This window comes from Emys orbicularis, chromosome 10, assembly GCF_028017835.1.
Source record: "Emys orbicularis isolate rEmyOrb1 chromosome 10, rEmyOrb1.hap1, whole genome shotgun sequence".
NCBI lineage: Eukaryota > Metazoa > Chordata > Testudines > Emydidae > Emys > Emys orbicularis.
In genome coordinates, this window is record NC_088692.1 from 55,753,180 (window position 1) to 55,778,528 (window position 25,349).

Here is a 25,349-nt window from a genome sequence, read left to right on the forward strand (position 1 = left end):
TATTAAATTCTACAAGAATATAGGGGGGAAATGTTCTAGACCAGGGATCGGCAACCTTTGGCAGGCTGAGGGATGTGCTGGCCACTGCTTCCCGCCGCCCCCATTGGCCTGGAGCGGTGAACTGCGGCCAGTGGGAGCCACGATCGGCCCAACCTGCGGATGCAGCAGGTAAACAAACCAGCCCGTCCCACCAGGGTGCTTACCCTGGCGGGCTGTGTGCCAAAGGTTGCCGATCCCTGTTCTAGACTCCCTTAAATTGCCTAGAGAGTTCCAAAGACTGCTAAAGATGATAATCCTCCAGATACTATAACATATGGCATGTGCTGGATTCTGGGTTAAGAGCCTGAATGGTTTATTCTGCTATTCTAATTCTCTGTGTCTGTTACAGCTGTCCCCCTGCTGCATTCCTTTTCCCCCCTCTCCTTTCTGTTTGTCCTGTGTGGCCGCCCCTCCCGGCCATTGTGCTAACTAAAGTCACAGCCCTATTCATAGGAATGGCTTGTACAGACTAACTGGAGCCATTGCTCTGCCTAGGGAGGGGGCTTCTTGCTTCTTTGTTTGGTTCCTTTGTTCAGACCCGGGCTCGGTGTGGGGGGCGCTGCCCAGAAATGCAAGACCTGAAGTGGCCAACTAGTTAAGCATATGAGTCATACCTGTGACTCAGAACATGCCCAGGCATGCCTATGCTTACCTGCAGCCTTTCCCTGCCTTCTCTCCTCCCCTGTATCAAGAGGAGCCAATCAAAAGTACTGGTGGGAAACTGCCTGAGTTTGCCTTTAAAGCCGGACATTTTCTGATCAGACCTCGGAGAAGGTCCTTGCTTTGCCACCTGGTCTGATCAGCTAGGGGTCTTTGGGGGGCCCTCTCCCCGCTCTCGTTTGTTTTTGAGCGTACCCCCGTTTTTAAACTCCCCTCCCACGAACAACGAATTTGTGCCTGGAGATCTCCTGATTATTGTAAGCGAATCGAGTCCTCTCTCCATCCTCCAATGCTACTGCCGTTCCTGTCTCTGTGCTTGCTGCTGTCCTGGGGAATGGTAAGAACTCCCTCTTGCAAACTCCCCCTGTCCTAGCTGCTGGCCTTGTTTCCCCAGTAGACAGACTCAAGCTAACTCCTTGATCTGTATCTGTAATCTGTTTCTGGCTCCGCAGCGCCTTTGCTGTTAGAAATAAGCCTGTGCCGCTGCTAGGCTGTGCCTTCCTGGACAGTATCCTGGGCTGCCGGCTTGCAGCCACCCCACTGCTGCGGCCACCACTAGCCCCCCCCCCCCCCCCCCCGGGTTGTACCCTGGGCACACACCACTCTGCCCTCTGGAACTGCTCCCCCTCCCGATCAAAGAAGTGGCAGGGAGTGTAAGGTGCACCTATTAGAATCAGGTTCTTAGTCCAGATAAGTTGTAATTTCATTTTGCATAGCTGTGGTTAAGTTAGGTTTAAAGAATTGTTTGTATTGTGCTCTGTAAGTTAGGTTTAAAAAATTGTTGCATTGTGTTCTGTTACTTGCTAATTTGTGTAGTCTTGGTTAAGTTAGATCATAGATAAGATTTTGCTGTGTTCTGTATAATTGTGGTTAAGTCTGTCTTCCCGCTACCCCCCCCCCCAGCTTGCCCGTGTCTCCCCCCCGAGCTCCCCAGTCACTCGTTGCAGTCTCTCTGCTGTTTAAACTTGCAGCCTGTCTGCTCTCTGTGTCTCCCTGAGTTTAAATCTCCCTCCGCAGCGCCTCTGCCTTTGGTCTCCCTTCCCCTACGTGCTCACCCCGCTCCTACTGCTGCCAAACCTCAATTGTATTACTAAAGTCTAGCATAAACCCCCATTGGTTACCCTTTTCCTTTCTAACACACCTCACATTTTACATTTACACCACTGTGACATATTTTTACCTAGAGTTGTTGGTTATTTAACACATTTTACCCATAACTGTTAGTTGGTTATATGCTGCTGTGACACACCCTTTACATAAAAACTGTTAGCTACCTGTTACATTTATACTTCAGTGTTAATTGGTTACCAACTGTATTGTACCCAACTGTATTGTACCCCACTATTGAAACCCCCTATCCTATTTACTAAAAGAAACCCCTCCCCAATTGTCTACCTTAACAAACCCCATACCCCTCACTATTGAATTTTCCCTGTTTTTACATTTTCTTAATAAAGTTGATTTTGCACCCCACCAGTGCAGTAGTTGTCCCCCAAGATCCCCTACCTGCTGGCAGGGTCACTCTGAATCCAATAAAGTCAGACACACTAGTTCTGTGAACCAAGTGCATCAACACAGCAATATAATCTTCTCCCATATTTTTTGGTCTACTTGCAGTAAGAATGAGTCTGTTTCCTACCATGCACATCAGAAACCTCCCTTTCCAATACACTGCAACTCAGCTTCACCTACACTGGGGAAACCGGAACAAGCCAGAAGGCTCGGAGCACACAGTCAGTGGAAGGCATTTTGCAGCAGAGGTAAGATGGTCTCAAGTCAGAGAAATCTGGAAGGGAAAATTAGACAGTTCCCACTATTTCAAAGCTAAAATTTGTATAGGCAGTGGCTGATGTATTCACCACTTGTGTATAAGAACATTCTGCCAAAGAAGGCACACAGGCACTAATTTAAACACTTATGCTCTTAATATTTAATATATCCTATATCAAGATGCTACAAGATGCTCTGGATTTAGGCTGGACTCAGTAAGTGGTATGGCTTTGTTGCTAAAGCATGACACTGGGAATCAAGAGATCTGAGTTCTACTCTCAGTACTGACACTGACTTGCTCTGTAACTTCAAGCAAGTTATGTATTCTCTTGGCACCTCAATATCGCCACAATGGGGATAGTGATTAGCTGCAACAAAGGTGTTTTGTGAGGCTTAGGCCAGGTCTACACTACCGCGGTAGTTCGACAGCTGGCAATCAAACTTCCGGGTTCGATTTATTGCGTCTGGTCTGGACGCGATATATCGATCCCGGAAGCGCTCGCCGTCGACTGCGGTACTCCAGCTCGGTGAGAGGAGTACCGCGGAGTCGACGGGGAGCCTGCCTGCCGCGTGTGGACCGCGTCTGAACCACGGTAAGTTCGAACTAAGGTATGTCGACTTCAGCTACGTTATTCACGTAGCTGAAGTGTAGACCAGGCCTTAATCTCACTGTTTTGACATGCTTTGTGATAGCTTTTATATAGATGTATCCATCAGACTAAGAATGATTTGGTAGGTCTTTTCCACTTCTACCTTTCCTGATTCTGTCATACTAATTTAGGAATAGATATTGAAAAGCAGCACCGACTGCTAAATCACTGAGAAAGCATTGAATCAAAATGTTTGGCTTTTCAAAATTGATCCAAGTGTTTTGCGTAGAGGTTCGCATACATGTAAACTTAAAATGTTTGTACCATGCAGATACTCTAAATTCTGCTGCTTAACACCTATCTATCCAACTGGAGACTAGAGATGATGCAGAGCACTGTTTAAGTAACAATGTGTAATTATGCTCTTTGTTGCATGACACAAGCTCAAATAGTCTCTCTGCAGTTCTGCTTGGGTTCAGTGTAGCAGATGTGGAAGTGCTATGTGACCGTTACATGAATAGTGTCTGGGTCCTGGTCGGCAACATAAGGTTCTATATAGTTAGATTGGTTTAATAGAATTTCCTGTATGAATGTATTCAGGGCCGGCTCCAGGCACCAGGCAACCAAGCTGGTGCTTGGGGCGGCACCTGGAGGGGGGCGGCGCGGCGCTCGGGCCGCCGGGGAGAGCGGGGCCACAGCCGGGCTCGCCGCCCTTCCCCCGGTGCTCTGGCCGCCCTCCCCCCCCGCGCCCTCCCCCCAGCTGCCGGGGGGAGAGCGGCGAGCCCCTGCCGGGGCTCGCCGCCCTGCGCTCTGGCCGCCGGGGGGAGAGCCGAGCCCCAGCCGGGGCTCGCCGCCCTCTCGCCGCCCTGCCCCCGGCGCTCTGGCCGCCGGGGGGAGAGCCGAGCCCCCGCCGGGGCTCGCCGCCCTCTCGCCGCCCTGCCCCCGCCGGGGCTCGCCGCCCTCCTCCCAGGGCTCCGGCCGCCCTCCCCCCCGGCGCCCTGCCCCCGGGCTCCGCCCCCCCTCCCCCCCGCGGGGGGGGGGGGGCGGCCGGAGGCTTTTTTGCCTGGGGCGGCAAAAAAGCCAGAGCCGGCCCTGAATGTATTAGTCTAGCTTAATAGGGGGCTGTTGGAAAAACAGCAGGGAAACAACGCAATGGATCTAGATAGGCCATACTCCAAAAATATTTGTGGGGCAATTACAGGAAAACGGCCTACTTCCAGGTTCCAGTCCGAAGTTGCACTGTTGTTTTGCCAGTTCTGGACACTAACAGATCAAAGAGCTACAAAACAGTTTAAAACTGACACATTCTCTGAGAAGAGATTGAGCAGCTTGTAAAGGAGTCATTCCCTGAAGCAGTGGGGAGAAATGATTGGTGAGTTATGGGATGAAACCATCACATAGCCTATAGCGGTCTTTGAGTGCCTGTAGGATGCTTAGACCTACCAGAATCCTGACTGCTCAGATGGGCAGGCACCTGGTAAACTGGACATGTGCATAATCTGTTATTGTTTTAAGATCTTTTTCTCTGCAGTGGTTTTGTTCTAAATAAATAATGCTCGGCTTTAAGAAGGCTGTCTGATTACTGCATACCACCGTCAGTGTTCTTGACATTAACAGACCTGCAGCTATGAACTATAAAACAGGCCTGCTGAGGTAATCGCAGTTAGCACCTGGGAAAGGCCAGTCCAAGGCCTGATCTGAGAGTGGGAGAATTGCATGAACCCACCCCAAGAGCGGTGATGGCTTGAGGCCTGAGAGAGGGTGCATTTGCACAGACCAGGAGGGGTCTGTAATGGTGACAATCAGTTCTAAATGCATACAGCACAATTCATGGAAATCTATTTTAGTAATCAACACTGGATTTAGCAATGAATAATTATATGCTCAATTTATTCAATTTATAATCCCAGAGTAATTACAAGTCTATCTGAAATTGAAGTAGGATTAAAGGTACAATTCTAGGCTAAGGACAATACCCATACCTTTTGCTGAAGCTATTGGAAAGGCCATTTCTTTCTCACAGGCTAACTCCAACAGTGGAGACTTCCCCTTCTTCAGTGGCTGTGGGAAGGGGTTCTGTGCAGTTCAAATATTTTTCAGAATAAGTTTGTCTGTTACCTTAAATCCCTGCTCTACATACACCAAGTCATCGCAAGGGTGAAGTTGGAGAAATCCAGTCAAACATAATTCATTAATGAAAGCTCATTCAGTTGGATGTATATATGTTAGCTGGTTAAGGAGACTTGTTTCTAAAAGGAATTTAACCTTCCAATTTCCGAGATACAACTATACCTCAGTATCTTCACTTGCATTCCTAAATTTAAATTCAGGAGTGCTAGAATGTTTGGTGCCTCTGCCTACTCTATTCAATATAGGTTCTTATATCATGCTCATCACTGTAATAGCTGGGCACTTTACAGTAGTGCATTAAGCAATGTGACTAACCTCTCATGTGTGATTTGTTCTCTCATCTTCTCCCCATGGGGAGAATTGTATGTACAATGCAGTGCTTTGTTCTGGTAGTTTTTTTTGTTGTTGTCAGGGTGGGGAGCTAATGCCTATCTCAAGCCACTTCATTCATATGGTAATTCATAAGACTTCTACCAGGAAATTTTCTGGTTTGTAATAAGTAGCTTTGGGACTGGCACAGAACAATGCTGTTTGGCCCTAGGGTGGACAGGAGGAGATATGAGGCCAGAATCCTCTCACACTAACACCAGCATGACTCAAGATTAACTCCATTGACTTCAACAGAATTCCTCTGGATTTATATTGCTGCAAAAGAAAAGAAAATTTATAACTGCCTATTTCCTACATGTAGCAACCAAGGGTGTAGCCAGTCTTGTTTTGGCTTAATTCACATACTTTAACATGAAATAACTGCACAGCTGGTGACTTGCTCAGCTATCCAAGACTACATCAGAGAGCCAAACCACATTATTATCCAATTAACACACTAAATGCTCGTGTAAAGCAAGTTAATTGCATAACTGCTGAAGAGTTTGCATAATATTATATAGTAACAATGTAATAGATGATGTTCCATATGGGACAGGAAAGTAGGGTAAGGTACGTAGCAAAGCCCAGGGGAAAGCTTAGTAAGTCAGGCTTCCATCAGAGAATTCCCAATGCTCATCTGATGTTTTAGTGGAAAATTTCTAGATTGTTAAAGAGTGATCCATCAAGCAAGACCAAACCAAGCATCAGCTTCCAGAACATGATTTTGTTAATACTAATAATCTTTAATTGATAGGTACCTATACATGAGGTCTCTGGGAATCTTAGCAACAATAAACTGAACACACTATTTACACTAAATTCTTGACTCTTTTTTGAAAACAGTAAGCATATCAAAATTCAGTATTAGATTTCTATGTTCCCGAATCACTGTGAACTGAGAGACTAAGTACTGTCACCTGTCATGCAGTTGTTCTCTCTTGCAAATTACTATGCGAGTGCCTGATCCTGAACTATTAGAATTTTTCCATCTACTTTAATGGTACAAAAGTGGGTCCAAAACCTTTTTTGCAACTGTTTTAAAAAGTGATTATAAAAAAATCAGAATATTTGTTAAACATGGGTATTTAGAGGACTTAATTTTAAATACCCTTCTCTTCCATGTCCTTTTTGTAGTTCTCCAATAAGCACAAATAACGGTGCTGTTGGCAGACCCCATTCCAGCTGTGTAACTAAGTCTCTCTTGCAGCCTATTTATTTATATTTCCACACTGACAGCATCAGTTTCATCATGTTAACATTTCTTGTTCAAAATATTTAACTTTACAAGGCAGTTCTAAAACTGTTCAATTTCTGATGACAAAGAATCACAGGCCAGGTGTTTTAATGTAATTAAAGTACAATTAAAAAAATTCAGCGTGAATTTTTATGCATGATTGATGTGCATGTAAGTGTGTTCACTTGGCCATTTCAAGTTTGGTCTGGGATTATTTTAAAATGACTTGGCCTCTCCATGACCAGTCTTGGGGTCAGTATGAGGCATAGACACCACAGGCCCATGCCGAAGGCAGTAACTTCTGGCACTGTGTGATTAGATCACAATCTCATCTTTAATTTAAATAAAAGAAAGTTTCTAGTCCTCGTGGTCACAAAGAAAAGCTTGAAAACGTAATCCAGGGTAACTGATGCAGTGACATCTGCCTGAGTCTGCAGGCAATCTGAAACAATACCTCTTAAAGGGGTGAACTGTACCATGAGTCTCAATGGGGGTTAACCCCAAGAGCCACTGCTCTGGTTTCCACCAAATCCACCCCAGCAGAGGACTCTGTGCAACAGGAGAAGAGTACAGGGGGTCCATCATATCCACCCAAGAAGATATACCTTAATTACTGTGGCAAGTACTGGGGGTGGGGAGAACACCTGCTATTGACTCTGCCTCTCTGTGGAGGAGAGGAGATCCCCACCAATCATGGGTGAAAGAAGGCAGCACCATAACACTGCCTTTGCTTCTCTGAAAGGGGAGGGGGCCTCCTGCCACTGCTAAAGGGGAAGGTGCTGGGAGGCCTTATGTTGAGGTGTCTAGGGCCCTGGATTGTTTTATGACAACAGAAATGCAACCATGAGCCAGAGGTGATAATACCATTACTTCTTCCTCTCTGTAGCTTCATATTGTACATTATAACTCTGACAAATATCCCGATGTAACAGCAGCAATAGACAAATCAGATGGGCTAGCAGTTTTGGCTATTCTCATTGAGGTAAGATGCATGCCTTGTACTTTTTTCATATTTAATAATGCTATAATTAAAGCATCTGTAAGCTTTAAGTACAATTAGATGGCTGGGATTAACTTGGAGACCATCAATATTGGCATGTCTGGCTATATGGTCTCTCTCTTCCACTCCACCTACACACACATATATGGTCAGATTCTGCCCTCAGTTATATTTCTGTGAACTAGGTGTATAGTGCAGGAGAAAAGATTGAGTATTCCCTCAGATTTTAAAATGAAATAACATCAGGCATGTTCATATCCTTTTGAATTTGCTTTCTACAGACTAAGGAGCAGGTGAGTTTCTCACAAATGATAGTAGAAAGTGAAGATCAAGTCTGCACATTTGAATAGTCCCAGATAGTAAAGGCAGTTTTATATGTAGCACAGAACACTTTTTAACACAGCAGGGGTCACCAGGCTGGCAGAACCCTGGCACAGGTAATTAATTATTGAAGACTAGGATATGACCATACCCTTCACAACTAGTACTTCACAGGCACACAGTTCCTTTGTATCAATGAAGCTGGTGGTGACAAAAAAATTATGAGACAAGTAAATTAGTGCACCTTTCAACACAGCAGGGGGACAGATTTCCACACCTAACCTTGACACAGAGGCAATTAAATAACCCAGTCAGCAATCTGATGGAACCTCCTGTAACTCTGCCAGGCAAACATTTCCAATTACTTTGTGTAAATGTGACCAAAAAAGGCTAGCTATAAACTCAGCACTCAACTAATGAACTTCACAGTAGAGCGGATTGGAAAATGTGTTTTCCCCCGACGAACATTTTGACTTTTTGTCAACAAAATTGAAAACCCAAAAACTTTCAGTTTTCCATTGAAAACCTGAAAGTGTTCAAGGAATGCAGACACTTTCTGAGGAAAGTTTTGTTTCTTTGAAAACCCAACTATCTGTCAGAAGGCTTCTGGTTTTTCTACAAAATGCTTATTATATAATGCTGCTTAAAAATCAAATAAGGACATCTCCAAATTTAACATTATTTACTTATTTCCATCTGAGAACTTCAGAAACATGGTGGCTTTCAAAGCTGAACTTAGGATACAATTTTTTCTGGTTGCCAGATGAGTTGCTGAGAATCAGCTCCAAATTATTAAGAAAACAGGCATTGATTAGAAGCTATAGCAGTAAATCTCTTATTGGATATTAGAGTTATGACACTCACCACTGGTCCTGCCCTTTTAACAGTGTCATTCTTTATTTTGAATTGCAAGCAGCAGACTAACAATTTCTGGTTGGCAACAGAGAACCCAAAATATGCTACCTATGGCTATGACTAGAAACCTATGCATGATCTGAGAAGCCTGTCAGTGTAGAATTAGGATGTATAAAGTTCTTAAAGGAAACAGACTTCCATTTGTTTGCCCAGCAGGCTAGCCACTAAAAGGCTACCTGTTTTTCCAAACACACACCTTAAGGTGTGTTACAGAATAAAGAATGTAGGCTTCATCTAAAACCTTCCTGGTCTGAAGTCTTCTGCTCCATAATGCTGTTCTGCAGTAAGGGACCAATCCTGGCTATATAAAGGATTGCAAGATGAGACCCTAAGAGGTTACATTTTATGAAGAACTGTGTGGAATTTCAGCTAATGAGAGTTGTGCAGCTATATGCTTTGGAAATTTATCCTACAGTCAGATATTACTGGTTACTTAGTTTAAGACTACTGTTATTCATTGAGTCCAAGGGCAGAAGGGACTATTAGATCATCTAGTCCAGGGGTCTCAAACTCAAATGACCAGGAAGGCCACATGAGGACTAGTTCACTGTCCCGAGGGCCGCATCACTGACACACACCCCCTCGCTGCCCCCGGCCCTGCCCCCACTCCACCCCTTCCATGAGGCCCCGCCCCTGCCCCACCTCTTCCCTGCCCCCATTCCAACCCCTTCCCCGAAGTCCCCACCCCAACTCCACCCCCTCCCTGCCCCCAAGGGTGCAAGAGGGGTGTGGTGGGGGCTCAGGGCTGGGAGTTGGGGTGTGGGGTACAGGACGGGTGAGGGGTGCAGCAAGGGGTCGGGGTGCAGGGTGCGGCAAGGGGATCAGGGTAGGGGGTCGGGGTGCGGGGTGCAGGAGGGGTGAGGGGTGCGGCAGGGGGTTGGGGTGTAGGGTGCAGGAGGGAGTGTGGGGTGTGGCAGAGGGTTGGGGTTCAGGCAGGGGGCTCAGGGCAGGGGGTTGGGGTGCAGCAGGGGTGTGGGATGCAGCAGGGGGCTCAGGGTGAAGCAGGGGGTTGGGGTTCAGGCAGGAGGCTCAGGGCAGGGAGTTGGGGTGCAGGAGGGATATGGGATGCGGCGGGGGCTCAGGGCAGGGGATTGGGGTGCAGGCAGGGGGCTCAGGGCAGGGAGTTGGGGTGCAGGAGGGATGTGGGATGTGGCAGGGGCTCAGGGCAGGGGATTGGGGTTCAGGCAGGGGGCTCAGGGCAGGGAGTTGGGGTGCAGGAGGGATGTGGGATGCGGCAGGGGCTCAGGGCAGGGGATTGGGGTGCAGGCAGAGGGCTCAGGGCAGGGAGTTGGGGTGCAGGAGGGATGTGGGATGCGGCAGGGGCGCGGCAGGGGATTGGGGTGCAGGCAGGGGGCTCAGGGCAGGGAGTTGGGGTGCAGGAGGGATGTGGGATGCGGCAGGGGCTCAGGGCAGGGGATTGGGGTGCAGGCAGGGGGCTCAGGGCAGGGAGTTGGAGTGCAGGAGGGATGTGGGATGCGGCGGGGGCTCAGGGCAGGGGATTGGGGTGCAGGCAGAGGGCTCAGGGCAGGGAGTTGGGGTGCAGGAGGGATGTGGGATGCAGCGGGGGCTCAGGGCAGGGGGTTGGGGTGCAGCAGGGGTGTGGGATGCAGCAGGGGGCTCAGGGTGAAGCAGGGGGTTGGGGTTCAGGCAGGAGGCTCAGGGCAGGGAGTTGGGGTGCAGGAGGGATATGGGATGCGGCGGGGGCTCAGGGCAGGGGATTGGGGTGCAGGCAGGGGGCTCAGGGCAGGGAGTTGGGGTGCAGGAGGGATGTGGGATGTGGCAGGGGCTCAGGGCAGGGGATTGGGGTTCAGGCAGGGGGCTCAGGGCAGGGAGTTGGGGTGCAGGAGGGATGTGGGATGCGGCAGGGGCTCAGGGCAGGGGATTGGGGTGCAGGCAGAGGGCTCAGGGCAGGGAGTTGGGGTGCAGGAGGGATGTGGGATGCGGCGGGGCTCAGGGCAGGGGATTGGGGTGCAGGCAGGGGGCTCAGGGCAGGGAGTTGGGGTGCAGGAGGGATGTGGGATGCGGCGGGGGCTCAGGGCAGGGGATTGGGGTGCTGGCAGGGGGCTCAGGGCAGGGAGTTGGGGGGCAGGGGGGCTTCGGGCTCTGGCCCAGAGCTGCTTACCTAAAGCGGCTCCGGGATGGCAACAGCACACACCGGGGCCAGGGCAGGCTGCCTGCTTCCCTGCCTACCCTGGCCCCAGCCCCGCTCCGTGAAGCAGTTGGAACCATGTCCCTGCGGCCCCTGGGGGAGGGGGGATGCAGGGCTCAGTGCGCTGCTTGCCGCTCCTCTAGGTACCTCCCCCGAAGCTCCCATTGGCCGCGGTTCCCTGTTCCCGGCCAATGGGAGCTGTGGGGGGGCAGTGCCTGGAAACCAGGGCAACACACGGGGCCCTCTGCTCCCCCCCGCCCTCCCCCCGGTCACAGGGACGTGATGCCAGCCGCTTCAGGGAGCGGCGCGGGGCTCGAGGGGGGCAATCCCACGGGTGTAGTTTGCCCACCCCTGGCCTGGAGGTAGGCCGGGAGGGGAGGCACGGGCCGCAGGAAATAGCCCTGTGGGCCGCATGCGGCATGTTTGAGACCCCTGATCTAGTCTGACCTCCTGTTTGTAACAGGCCTTTAAATTTCACCCAGTTATTCTGTAAGCATTAGTATACAGCTCAATTTAATTAACACATACAATAATCATTGAACTGATTTAATGCAAAATATTTCTCCTTGAACACTTTAGTTATTTAAGGTTTTAACTTTCCAATTCATCATATTGGATAATAAGCCACAACTGATAAGCCATAATTATGACAATTTAATATTGTGTAGTGTGATAAAGAAATCAAATACCCCCAGGCTGCAGCTTATAATTTTAGAGAGTAAGAGTGTATTGAAATGGAGAGGAAGGAGGGGACAGACTAAACAAAACAATCCCAGGGCACAGCCTTAATTTCTACATCAGCCTATGTTATTACATCAGTATTGGTGTTGTTGGATGGAAAATTTTACTAAAAGGTGACACTGTCAATCAAATGTTGAACATCAGTTGTCTGAAGAATTTAAGATTATGCATACAGAGCCCTGATTACCTGGACAGCTGTTAACAGACTATTTGTTACAGATAGGCCCATTCAATCCATCCTATGAGAAGATCTTCAGTCATTTCCAGAACGTGAAATACAAAGGTGAGTGGCTGTTGTATGCAAAAGATCAACAGTGGCTGAATGTATCAGAACCTTATCATTGATGGGATTCATGCAGGGCATGTCATGCTTTTGTCAAAACTGCTTCAGAACGGTTCCAAGTACAGTGCACTCCTCTTAAGTGCATCATACAGCTAGCTTGAGGTAAACTTCTGTGCATTAGTATCACATGTTCCTAACTGGGTTGTATGACTTGCATGTGCTGTTACTTTGGTTACTTGCCCTTCAATTTAGTATGCAAATAGCTGATTTATGCAAATAATGATCACTGGTGTGCTCACTGCCAGTAAGCAAATGGTCAGAACTCACCGGATTTTTTCCTCAGGTATCTTTTTAAAAAAAGCTGTTGGTGGATGCAGTAAAATGCAGACAATGTTGACGAGATGTATAGAAACATGGTGTTGACAAGAAAATCTTCAGCGGAGTGGCAAAAACACTCAAACCATTATGAATAGCAGACAGCGTATTTCAAACCCGAGTCCTCTACACATAGGTCTACACTGTGGTTGGAGGTGTGATTGCAGCATGGTTTAGTATATCCATGCTAGCTTTAATCTAGCTAGCACAGCTAAAAATAGCAGTGAAGATGTGGCAGCATGAGCTTCAGCGCAGGTTAGCAACTTGAGTACATACTCAGGCTCCTTGGTGTACTTGTACAGCTTGGTGCTGAAGCCTGCACAAGCACGTCCTCTCTGCTAGTTTTAGCTGTGCTAGCTAAATTAAAGCTAGCACAGATACACCTATCAAAGCTGCAATCACACCTCTGATTGCAGTGTAGACAAACCCTAAATGTCTAATATTGGGTAGTTGTCTGCATTGCTTATAAAGAAATTCATTCAGTAGTGCTCCTGAGCAGAGCGCACTCAATAGTAAAGAGCAACTTTTCTCATTAATCACAACCCTGGTTTGGTATCCAGGTGTAACATGTCAGACTTGTATAAGAACAAATTTAGAAGTGGTTTAATGAACTACATTTCTATATTAAATTGGGTCTAGCATCTATCAAAGTAAATTTTTTCCTTTTCCATTGAGATCAGAATGTTTGCTGAAAACAAATTTGCCCTACTGGGACTCACCTGTGCAGAGATATACAGCAAACCAATGCAGTAGGAAGTCATAATGATGCAAAGTAGATTAGCATTGAGAGAAGTGTGATTAAGAATACGGAATTAACATGGATCCTCTCTTTCAGACCAGGTAGCTCTAGTCCCAGGTTTTGACATCCAAGAACTGCTTCCTGACCAACTGGATGAGTATTATCGCTATGAAGGATCCCTGACCACTCCTCCTTGTTTCCCTAGTGTTCTCTGGACAGTTTTCCGACACCCAGTAAAAGTTTCACAAGAACAGGCAAGTTTAAGTAAAACAGATATTTTCTTATTTAGCCTGTCATTGTAGCCTAAAGTCTGATATTAAATTAAATGCTAATAAATTAATCTGTTTGGTGTTTATTAAGGAATGTTAAATTTGTATTCTCATTTCCTGGATTCCAAATATGAAGTTTTCCATAAGGTCTCTCTGACAAAGCTCTGTCCTTGTCTCCGTGGGTCCTGCGTTTCCTGGCGGATTTCGCTAGCCTCAGAGGCTCACTGTGATCCTCCACTTAACCCTTCTCTCTCTAGAGACAAGGGTCACAGTCTACTGAGCCATTTTCATCATAAGCCAGCGAGGGAGGTGAGGAGAAGCTATCCTCCTTTGCACAGTCTCTGTTGTCTCCCAGTCTCAGTAATTAATCAGGGGGGCAAAGAGGGGGGGAGCCCGGGCCCACCCTCTACTCCGGGCTCCAGCCCAGGGACCCTAATAGTATCAACTATGGTAGCTGACCTTTTAGGAACAGGACACGTACAATTCCCTGGGCTACTTCCCCACAGCAGCCCCCACTTCCTCAAGCTCCACTTCACCTTTACCTCAGGGCCTCCCTCCTTGTGCCTAATATGGTGTGTACAGCTCAGTCTCTCCCACAGCGCAACTTCTTCTCACAGCTCCTGACATGCGCGCATAGGCGCCAACTTTCTCGGGCGCGGGTGGGTGCCCGCGCCCCCCGCCCCTTTCCCCACCCCAACTCCACCCTTTCCCTGCCCCTGGCCCCCATTCCAACCCCACCCCAAAGTCCCCGCCCTAACTCCGCCCCCTCGCTGCCCCTATTGGATCCCTTCCCCAAATCCCTGCCCCGGCCCCGCCTCTTCCCCCAGCACGCTGCGTTCCCCCACATCCCCTCTCCCTCCCTGCCCCGCGAATCAGCTGTTTCACGGCGCAAGCGCTGGGAGGGAGGGAGGAGAAGCAGGATGCGGTAGCGTGCTCGTGGAGGAGGCAGAGGTAAGCTGGAGCAGGGGGGGCGGGGAGCTGCCAGTGGGTGCTGAGCACCCGCCAATTTTTTTCCGTGGGTGCTCCAGCCCCGGAGTCGGCGCCTATGCATGCGCACCCACCTAACTCGGAGGCTTTTAACTAGTTTCAGCCAGCCCCTGATTGGCTTCAGGTGTCCCAATCAACCTAACGTCCTCCCTGCCTTCTGGAAAGCTCTTAATTGACCTGGAGCAGCTGCCATTTACTTATCCTGGTACCAGGGATTTGTTTAGCCTGGGGCTAATATATCTGTCTCCCACTACTTTTCTATAGCCATCTAGCCTTGCCCCGTCACAGTCTCATAAAACGAAAAGGTGTGATTATTCAAATTAATCTTGGAGTGGGAAAAAGAAAATTATTTAATCTCTTTGATCCATCATACTTTGTGTCATAACTATAAAGGGAAGGGTGGCAGCTCTCCTGTGTACAGTGCTATGGAATCCCTCCTAGCCAGAGACTCCAAATCCTTTTACCTGTAAAGGGTTAAGAAGCTCGGGTAACCTGGCTGACACCTGACCCAAAGGACCAATAAGGGGACAAGATACTTTCAAATCTTGGGGGGGGGAAGGCTTTTGTGTGTGCTCTTTGTTTGAAGGGGTTGTTCGCTCTTGGGACTGAGAGGGACCAGACATCAATCCAGGTTCTCCCCATCTTTCTAAACAAGTCTCTCTTATTTCAAAATTGTAAGTAAAAGCCAGGCAAGGCGTCTTAGATTTACTTTGTTTTCTCAACTTGTAAATGTACCTTTTACCAGAGTGTTTATCTTTGTTTGCTGTACTTTGAACCTAAGACAGAGGGGGGTCCTCTGAGCTCTTTAAGTTTGATTACCCTGTAAAGTTATTTTCCATACTGATTTTACAGAGATGATTTTTACCTTTTTCTTTAATTAAAAGCCTTCTTTTTAAGAACCAGATTGATTTCTCCTTGTTTTAAGATCCAAGGGGGTTTGGATCTGTATTCACCAGGAGTTGATGAAAGGAAGGAGGGGGGAAGGGTCAATTTCTCCTTGTTTTAAGATCCAAGGGGGTTTGGATCTGTATTCACCAGGAGTTGGTGAAAGGAAGGAGGGGGGAAGGGTCAATTTCTCCTTGTTTTAAGATCCAAGGAGTTTGGATCTGTATTCACCAGGGAATTGGTGAAAGGTTTCTCAAGGCTTCCCAGGGAGGGAATCCATTGAGAATGGTGGCAGCGGGACCAGAGCTAAGCTGGTAGTTAAGCTTAGAAGTTTTCATGCAGGCCCCTACATTTGTACCCTAAAGTTCAAAGTGGGGATACAGCCTTGACACTTTGTTTGCAATTGACATGCAAAGGCCACGGGACTGGAGACTGGATGGCTCTTTAATTCAGAATAAACACATTATAGTCCAAATTTTCAGCCCCACCTTAACGGGATCTTTATTTTTGTGCCCACAACTTTGTGGATAAAAATAACTGGTGATGCAGTTTAAGGTCACCTGAACTTCCAAGTACCTGACTGCCCCTGAAAATTAGATACAGGACACCTTAATTGTGTCTGCTAACCATCATAGGTGAAAAGTTTCACCCACAGTTAAACAGGCACACAGAGAGAGATTTATGTTTGAAACTCGTAGTCAATTCCTTTGTTTCAGCACTTGCTCTCTACATGCAAGTATCTTTCATGAATTGCTAGTCCAATCCTATGTAACAGTAATATCCAGATAGGAACAACTTCTAGCTTTGATTTTGGTTTCATAAAACCAAAGCCTAACTGGCGACGGGTTATTTGGCAAAACGAAAGCTACCCTGGTTTTTACCCACCTCTAGTCTTCATGTGCACGTCTTAGGCTGTGGCTACACTCGAAACTTCAAAGTGCTGCTGCGGGAGCGCTCCCGCAGCAGCGCTTTGAAGTGCGAGTGTGGTTGCGTGCCAGCGCTGGGAGAGAGGTCTCCCAGCGTTGCAGGTATTCCACCTCCACGAGGCTGGGGCACTGTTTACACTGGCGCTTTACAGCGCTGTAACTTGCTGTGCTCAGGTGGGTGTTTTTTCACACCCCTGAGCGAGAAAGTTGCAGCGCTGTAAAGTGCCAGTGTAGCCATAGCCTTAGAAACTAATTAAGTTTTTTCCCCCCTCTCAGGTGGTCAACTGATAAACTAGCAGGAAAAGAGAAGAAACATGTTCTATACTGAGTTATATAACCCCCAAACACCAGCTTCTTCTGACCCACATCAGGTGGAGAGAGCTTAGCTAGTAACTTACAAATAAGAAATCCAAACTGTTTTATCACAGAAATCTATGACCAAGTTAGCAGCTGCACTCCTTTTGGTGAGCATTCATTTCTATGAAGCTCACCACTGCATGTGCATTCCTTACCTTACCAAAATATCCAGCTTATTAAGATTACTTCTATTACTTCAGACTTGGACTGTTTGCGCTAATATTTCAACCACCCCTTCATGGAAGGAAACTTTCCCTCAATAATAATTATTTTTTTCTTCACTAGTCCTTTTATTATAACTTAAAATCAGACCCACTCATGTGATACCTATTCCATTCCAGGTCAAACAGCAGGAACGAGTGGGATTGGGTACTTTTTTGGGGGTTTTGCATTCACAGATGTTTGTTTGCTGTGTTTTGAGGTTTAAGAAAAACAAGCAGAGAACAAATCTACAAACATTCATCATGAAATAAGGGCTTCCTCTTCCACATTTTCCTGACAGCTAATATCAATTATTAGAGTTACTCTAACATAATTAAATTAAGTTAATATATGGACATGGAGAAACAGCCTTTTAGACAATTGAGGTCACACTGTTTGCACATCAAATTATATTTGGCATAAGTGCTGGAACTAGGGGTGCTGCTAATTGCATCCCCTGGCTTGACATGGTTTCCATCATATCCAGGGTTTACAGTTTGGTTTAATGGCTCTCAGCACCCCATTATGAAAATTGTTCCAGCACCCCTGACATTTGGGCTTACACAGCACATTGCATTGGTAGCTACTGCATAACTGAACCCAACTCCTTCATCCATCCCTGTGTGTTGAAACAGTCCCTCATTGGATGGACTTGATTCTGAGGGTATGGCTACACAACGGGATTAATCCGAATTTATATAATTCGAATTTTGGAAACAGATTGTATAAAGTCGAATGTATGCGGCCACACTAAGCACATTAATTAGGCGGTGTGCGTCCATGTACCGGGGCTAGCGTCGATTTCCGGAGCGTTGCACTGTGGGTAGCTATCCCATAGCTATCCCATAGTTCCCGCAGTCTCCTCTGCCCATTGGAATTCTGGGTTGAGATCCCAATGCCTGATGGGGCCAAAAACATTGTCGCGGGTGGTTCTGGGTACATCCTCCCCCCTCTCCAGGGAAGCAACGGCAGACAACCATTTCGCGCCTTTTTCCTGGGTGAACAGTGCAGGCGCCATACCACGGCAAGCATGGAGCCCGCTCAGCTCAAGACAGCAGTCATGAACATTGTAAACACCTCACGCGTTATCGTGCAGTTTATGCTGAACCAGAACCTGCAAAACCAGGCGGCGAGAAGTAGGCTACGGCAGCGCGGCGGTGAGAGTGATGAGGATATGGACATGGAATTCTATCGAACTGCGGGACCCGGTGCTTTGGAGATCATGCTGTTAATGGGGCAGGTTACAGCCGTGGAACGCCGATTCTGGGCCCGGGAAACAAGCACAGACTGGTGGGACCGCATAGTGTTGCAGGTGTGGGACAATTCCCAGTGGCTGCGAAACTTTCACACGCGTAAGGGCACTTTCATGGAACTTTGTGACTTGCTTTCCCCTGCCCTGAAGTGCCAGAATACCAAGATGAGAGCAGCCCTCACAGTTGAGAAGCGAGTGGCGATAGCCCTGTGGAAGCTTGCAACGCCAGACAGCTACCGGTCAGTCGGGAATCAATTTGGAGTGGGCAAATCTACTGTGGGGGCTGCTGTGATGCAAGTAGCCAAAGCAATCACTGAGCTGCTGCTACGAAAGGTAGTGACTCTGGGAAATGTGCAGGTCATAGTGGATGGCTTTGCTGCAATGGGATTCCCTAACTGTGGTGGGGCGATAGATAGAACCCATATCCCTATCTTGGCACCGGAGCACCAGGGTACCCAGTACATAAACCGCAAGGGGTACTTTTCAATGGTGCTGCAAGCACTTGTGGATCACAAGGGACGTTTCACCAACATCAACGTGGGCTGGCCGGGAAGGGTTCATGATGCTCGCGTCTTCAGGAACACTACTCTGTTTAAACGGCTGCAGCCAGGGACTTACTTCCCGGACCAGAAAATAACCGTTGGGGATGTGGAAATGCCTATAGTTATCCTTGGGGACCCAGCCTACCCCTTAATGCCATGGCTCATGAAGCCATACACAGGCAGCCTGGACAGGAGTCAGGAGCTGTTCAACTACAGGCTGAGCAAGTGCAGAATGGTGGTGGAATGTGCATTTGGCCGTTTAAAAGGTCGCTGGCGCTCGTTACTGACTCGGTCAGACCTCAGCCAAACCAATATCCCCATTGTTATTGCTGCTTGCTGTGTGCTCCACAATCTCTGTGAGAGTAAGGGGGAGACCTTTATGGCGGGGTGGGAGGCTGAGGCAAGTCGCCTGGCTGCTGATTATGTGCAGCCAGACACCAGGGCGATTAGAAGATCACACCAGGAAGCGCTGCGCATCAGAGAAGCTTTGAAAACCAGTTTCATGACTGGCCAGGCTACGGTGTGAAAGTTCTGTTTGTTGAAAACCCGCCCCCTTGATTGACTCATTCCCTGTAAGCAAACCACCCTCCCCCCTTAAATCACAGCTTGCTTTTAAAGGAAATAAAGTCACTATCATTTAAAAATCATGTATTCTTTATTAATTGATTATAAACATAGGGAGAGAACCGACAAGGTAACCTGGGTGAGGTTTGGGAGGAGGATAGGAGGGAAGTAAAAGGCCACTGACAAAATTCAATATAATGACAGCCTTTTGGTTGGGCTGTCCACTGGGGTGGAGTGGGAGGGTGCACGGAGCCTCCCCCCCCCGCGTTCTTACACGTCTGGGTGAGGAGGCTATGGAACATGGTGAGGGGGGAGGGAGGTTATACAGCGGCTGCAGCGGCAGTCTGTTATCCTGCTGCCGTTCCTGAAGCTCCACCAGACGCCGGAGCGTGTCCATTTGATCATGCAGCAGCCCCAGCGTTGCAGCCTGCCACCTCTCATCTCGAGCGTCCCTCATGACCTCACGTTCACTGGCATCTTTCCTGTACTTAGATACCGTGTCCTTCCACTCATTCAAATGAGCTCTTTCATTGCGGGTGCATTCCATTATTTCTGAGAACATCTCGTCTCGCGTCCTCTTTCTCCGCCACCTTATCTGAGATAGCCTTCGGGACGGAGGAGGGAGGCTTGAAAAATTTGCAGCTGCTGGAGGGATGAAAAAAAGGAGAGAAGTTTTTTAAATGATACATTTTACAGAACAATGTTTATACTCTTTCATGGTGAACAACATTATTCACATTACATGGCACATGTGATTTCAGTACAAGGTCGCATTTTCCATCTTAATATTGAGTGCCTGTGGCTTTGGTGTTAGAGATCACAGGCGCAGGTCCGGGCAACAGAATTCAGTTTGCATGCGGCCATGGTAAGCCATTGTCTTTCGGCTTCTGTGCCCTCCTTTCCCACACACCAAGCAAAGCCCGTTGACTGCTGCGGTTTTCCTGTTAACCTTCAGCAGCAAAAAACAAACTAAACCCCCCGCCCCCCATCCAATTCTCTGGGATGATCGCTTTATCCCTCCCCCCACCGCGTTGCTGGTATCAGGGAAGATCCCTGCAGAAACCAAACTAACCCCCCGCTCCCCCCTCCCGCCATGAATTATCTGGGATGATCGCTGTACCCCTCCCCCCACCGCGTGGCTGGTATCAGGGAAGATCCCTGCTAGCCAAAGGCAAAAAGCTCAGCGCCAATTCCCCCTCCCCCTCCCCCCCCCCCCCCCCCCGCACTTGGCTAACTGCAGGGAAGGATTTCTTTTCAGCCACAGGCAAACAGCCCAGTAGGAACAGCCACCTCTGTCCCCTTAATTAAATTCCCATATTTCAACCAGGTTACCATGAGCGATATCACTCTCCTGAGGATTACACAGCAAGATAAAGAACGGATGTTGCTTGAATGCCAGCAAACACCGGGACCATACGCTGCCAGGCTTTGTCATGCAATGATACCAGATTACTTGCTACTAGCATGGCGTGGTCAAGTGTCCTACCATGGAGGACGGAATAAGGCTGCACTGCCCAGAAAACTTCTGCAAAGGCTTTTGGAGTACCTCCAGGAGAGCTTCATGGAGATGTCCCTGGAGGATTTCCGCTCCATCCCCAGACACGTTAACAGACTTTTCCAGTAGCTGTACTGGCCGCGAATGCATCCCAAGTCCTCAGGGCAAATTAATCATTAAAAAACGCTTGCTTTTAAACCATGTTTTATATTTTAAAAGGTAAACTCACCTGAGGTCCCTTCCATGGGGTCATGGTTTTGGGTACTGGCTTGGGAGGGTACTTCAGTCAGGCTGAGAAAAAGATCCTGGCTGTTGGGGAGAACGGAGTGCTGTGTGCTCTCCGCAAGCTCGTCCTCCTCCTCCTCCTCTTCCCCGTCCGCAGAATCCTCAGGTGTGGCTGATGAGATTACCCCCGCCTCGGAGTCCACGGTCAGAGGTGGGGTAGTGGTGGCGGCCCCCCCTAGAATTGCATGCAGCTCAGCGTAGAAGCGGCATGTCTGCGGCTCTGACCCGGAGCGACCATTTGCCTCCTTTGTTTTCTGATAGGCTTGTCTGAGCTCCTTGACTTTCACGCGGCACTGCTCTGAGTCCCTATTGTGGCCTCTCTCCATCATGCCCTTGGAGATTTTTTCAGAAGTTTTGGCGTTTCGTCTTTTTGAACGAAGTTCTGCTAGCACTGAATCCTCTCCCCATATAGCAATCAGATCCAGTACCTCCCGTACGGTCCATGCTGGTGCTCTTTTTCGATTATCGGCCTGCATGGTTATCTGTGCTGATGAGCTCTCTGTGGTCACCTATGCTCTCCTGTGCTGGGCAAACAGGAAATGAAATTCAAATGTTCGCGGGGCTTTTCCTGTCTACCTGGCCAGTGCATCCGAGTTCAGATTGCTGTCCAGAGCGGTCACAATGGTGCACTGTGGGATAGCTCCCGGAGGCCAATACCATCGAATTGCGGCCACACTAACCCTAATTCGAAATGACAATATCGATTTTGGCGCTACTCCGCTCGTCGGGGAGGAGTACAGAAATCGATTTTAAGAGCCCTTTATTTCGAAATAAATGGCTTCGTTGTGTGGACGGGTGCAGGGTTAATTAGATTTAACGCTGCTAAATTCGAATTAAACTCATACCGTAGACCAGGCCTCAGTGTCATTTCAGCATAAGATGATGTCTAAACATACCCACCTTGCGTTTTCTATACACTGGATGCTGAATTGTATGCTTTGTCCCTAGCTGCTGGCACTGGAAACAGCTCTGTACTGCACACAACCCAATGACCCCGCACCCCTGGAAATGGTTAATAACTTCAGACACATTCAGGAGTTTGATGAAAGGCTGGTTTCTGTCTCCTTCCGTCAAGGTAAGTAAAATAAATGCCTATGTAAAGAAATAGTAAATAGTTATGCATGTGGATTTGGAATACTAAGTGCCTATAGCATTGCTTTGGTTTATTCAGGCACAAAGAGATCAGTAGGAGATTTCACACAGTATCGTTTCCCCTTACATTGTGGTCTCCCTTTTTCTCCTCTTACAGTTGCTTATATGAGCAATTGTATGAGAATAAGGTGAATACAAAGTTCTTTTTGTCACCCATTAGGATCAAGTGAGCAGATCCCACTCAGTCATTGTCCTTTGATCTTGAAGAGTAGAGTGAGGAAGATCGGGCAGGGGAAAGTGTATTGGGGAGCCCCAGCCCTTCTTGTCATGCTCAATGGGAGAAGAATTTTTTGATATTATTTACTCCAGACCGTTTTTCTCTCTAATTTTGAATCTTTTACTTCCAGTCACTGTTTTAAGTGGCATTATGATCACGTACATCCTCCAGTTCCATGTTGCCAAATTTTCCTCATTTTAATTAGCCTGTCTAAGCTTTTATCAATTAACTCTAGCATACTCCATAACTGCACTGCAGCCCCCCATCTCTGGACCCCAAACATATTTAAAAACTTTTGCTGAGGCTCCAATCCTGCTCCAGTCAAAGTCAATTACAAAATGCCTGCTGACTTCAACAGAGACAGGATTGGGCCCTTGGGAAGTTTCATGAGATATGCAATTTGATTTTAATACACAAAAGAAAGGGCAGAACTTTGCAGGGCATGTTACAAATTGGAAATCTAGTAATGCAGAGAATAGTGGAAACATATTCCTTTTTATAAGTATCTGATTAGAATGAGGCAGAATATGTTAACCTTTGGGGAAAAAACTACGTACTTTTACATTTTGGATTGAAGAAAGACCATTTTTTGATCCAGTCTTGAGGCCTGATCCTGAAAACATGTATGGAAATAAAGTTATTCCAGTCCAGTGACCACTAAACTCAATAGATGTCTTTCCATGGGCTCTGAACTAGACTGTAAGTGTTTGCAGGGTCAGGTACTTAGCATGTGTGTTTTTAATTTAATAAAAAAAAAATAGCACCTTGACTTTGGAAAGAGATTTCAGACACAGTGATGTCAAACTCAGCTGGTACAGGATAATTATTGTGCTGACCACACTCTTAAAAGGAATCATAATTTTGCATTGCAGGGAGACTGTTTATGGGGAATTACAGAGGATGTCCTTGAGGAGTTTGAGTTTGACACCTAGAAGAAAAAATAACTCATAACAATGGATTGCATAATCCACTGTTATGGATGTAAAATTAGCCATCTTATTAAATTGAAGTCTAAGGACACAATTGGTTTAAAGAATTTATTATGTAGTGCTACATAATGACAATTGTGTGTGAGGGGCTTTTGCATAAATGCCTGCACCTTTGATGATGAGCTTTCCTGTGTATCAGTACGGTTTACTTGGATTATTTGTGCAAAATGAACTGTAATGATCAATGTGTGGCTCTGAAATCAGTCAAAACCATTAAGTGGGCTATCACTGAGTTGTACAAAGCCCTTGGAGTGCTGGCACATTCAATGCATTGCTTCAGCAGATGGGTCTAAGTCAAATACTACACATCTTCAGACAGATTGCAGAAGTTTAAAACAAATTAAGAATCCAATCCAGCCAAACAGTCAGTCGGCAGATTAATAAAGTTACATATTAGTGTATCCATTACAAAATCCTCAGGCAACAGTATCTGCTTGTTATTCCACTTTTTGTCAAATGAACAAAACACAGGTAGGAAATTGTGCCACCCTCAGGAAATTGACCAGACTAGCTCTCCTGGAATAAACTATTCTGCAATAGTATCAGAGGGGTAGCCGTGTTAGTCTGGATCTGTAAAAAGTAAGAGAGAGTCCTGTGGCACCTTTAAGACTAACAGATGTATTGGAGCATAAGCTTTCGTGGGTGAATGCCCACTTCTTCGGATGCATGTGTCCGAAGAAGTGGGCATTCACCCACGAAAGCTTATGCTCCAATACATCTGTTAGTCTTAAAGGTGCCACAGGACTCTCTGTTGCTATTCTGCAATAGTATCCACAGGGGGAACTCTATTCTATTAAATGTGTAAATGCCTTATTCTGCACTATTACAGTGTCTCCTGATTTCTAATTAATTAATCACTCTTGCTGGGAACTATGAAATAGTTGCCTCTCAGGGAAAGCTCTTATGGAGCAGATGCATTTGAAAAGGTCAGATTGGTGTTTTGGTGTTAACGGCAATTCAGGGAACTTTCAAAAGTGCCTTTAAACTAAATCAGGGTTCACTTAGGCCTCATTTCTGTGCATATAAAAGTTAACTATTTTCACTTGCAGCACTTGAGGCGGGACAGTGGTTTAAGAATAGATGTCTCACCTCCCTACATTGTTGGTTAGAGTATGAGTAAAATGTATCTAGAGTTAACAGATGTTAATGGTGAAGGGGAATCAGTTTTACACTTGATGAAAGAGGTCAGTATAACACTTTACATTTATTTAGCACCTTTTACCCCAAGTTCTCAAGGCATTTCACAGCCCCCTGGAGGCATATTCATTATCTCCAATTTACAGATGGGGAAATTGAGGAACAGGAAGACTTTCTTAAAGTTTTACAGGAAGTCAGTTCCAGAGTGGGACAGAACCCAGGAGTATTGGCTCCCAGCCTTCTTTGAACCATTAGTTAACACACCTGCCCTGTCAATAAAATAAAATGCTTGATGACTGCACTTCTACAAATATATAAAACTTTCAAGAGTCTTGAATCTAACTCAGTTAGTAGTTAACAATTAAAAAACAACTGTCGTTTGCTTTTTCCCATCTTTATTAACAGAAGGGATAAAATGTCTCAAACACTACAAACTTAAATCCCAATCTTTGGGGCCCAAGTGCAAGTAAAAAAAAAAAAAAACGCCCATACACGAATAAACCTAAGTTACTGTAAGGACAGTTCTGTGATTTTGACTATAAAGAATGAATCTGAAGTCCACCCAGTTTTAACTGCCTAGTTTTAGAAATGATGTCCATTTTATAGTCTTGAAGCTTTAAAATTCCACCCCCCAGAGTGAATTCTATTGAATACCAGCGAGTTGCTGTAAAGGAGACACTCTTCTACATAACAGATGGAATGTTAAGGCTCCAGACAACTGTAAACATATTTAGTGTACCTGGAACATTTCAACCTTTTCTAATGTGCTCTCATTT

At 46.9% G+C, this 25,349-nt stretch overlaps 1 protein-coding gene across 1 annotated transcript in view; it reads left to right on the forward strand.

Moving 5' to 3' along the window:
- CA12 (carbonic anhydrase 12) overlaps positions 1-25,349 on the forward strand; it is a 45,073-nt gene that overhangs the window by 13,927 nt on the left and 5,797 nt on the right. Inside the window, exons 4-8 of the mRNA XM_065412524.1 lie at positions 2,317-2,459; positions 7,679-7,774; positions 12,138-12,201; positions 13,412-13,569; positions 22,027-22,153. Coding sequence (XP_065268596.1) covers positions 2,317-2,459; positions 7,679-7,774; positions 12,138-12,201; positions 13,412-13,569; positions 22,027-22,153 — 588 coding nt within the window. The remainder of the gene's footprint in view (positions 1-2,316; positions 2,460-7,678; positions 7,775-12,137; positions 12,202-13,411; positions 13,570-22,026; positions 22,154-25,349) is intronic.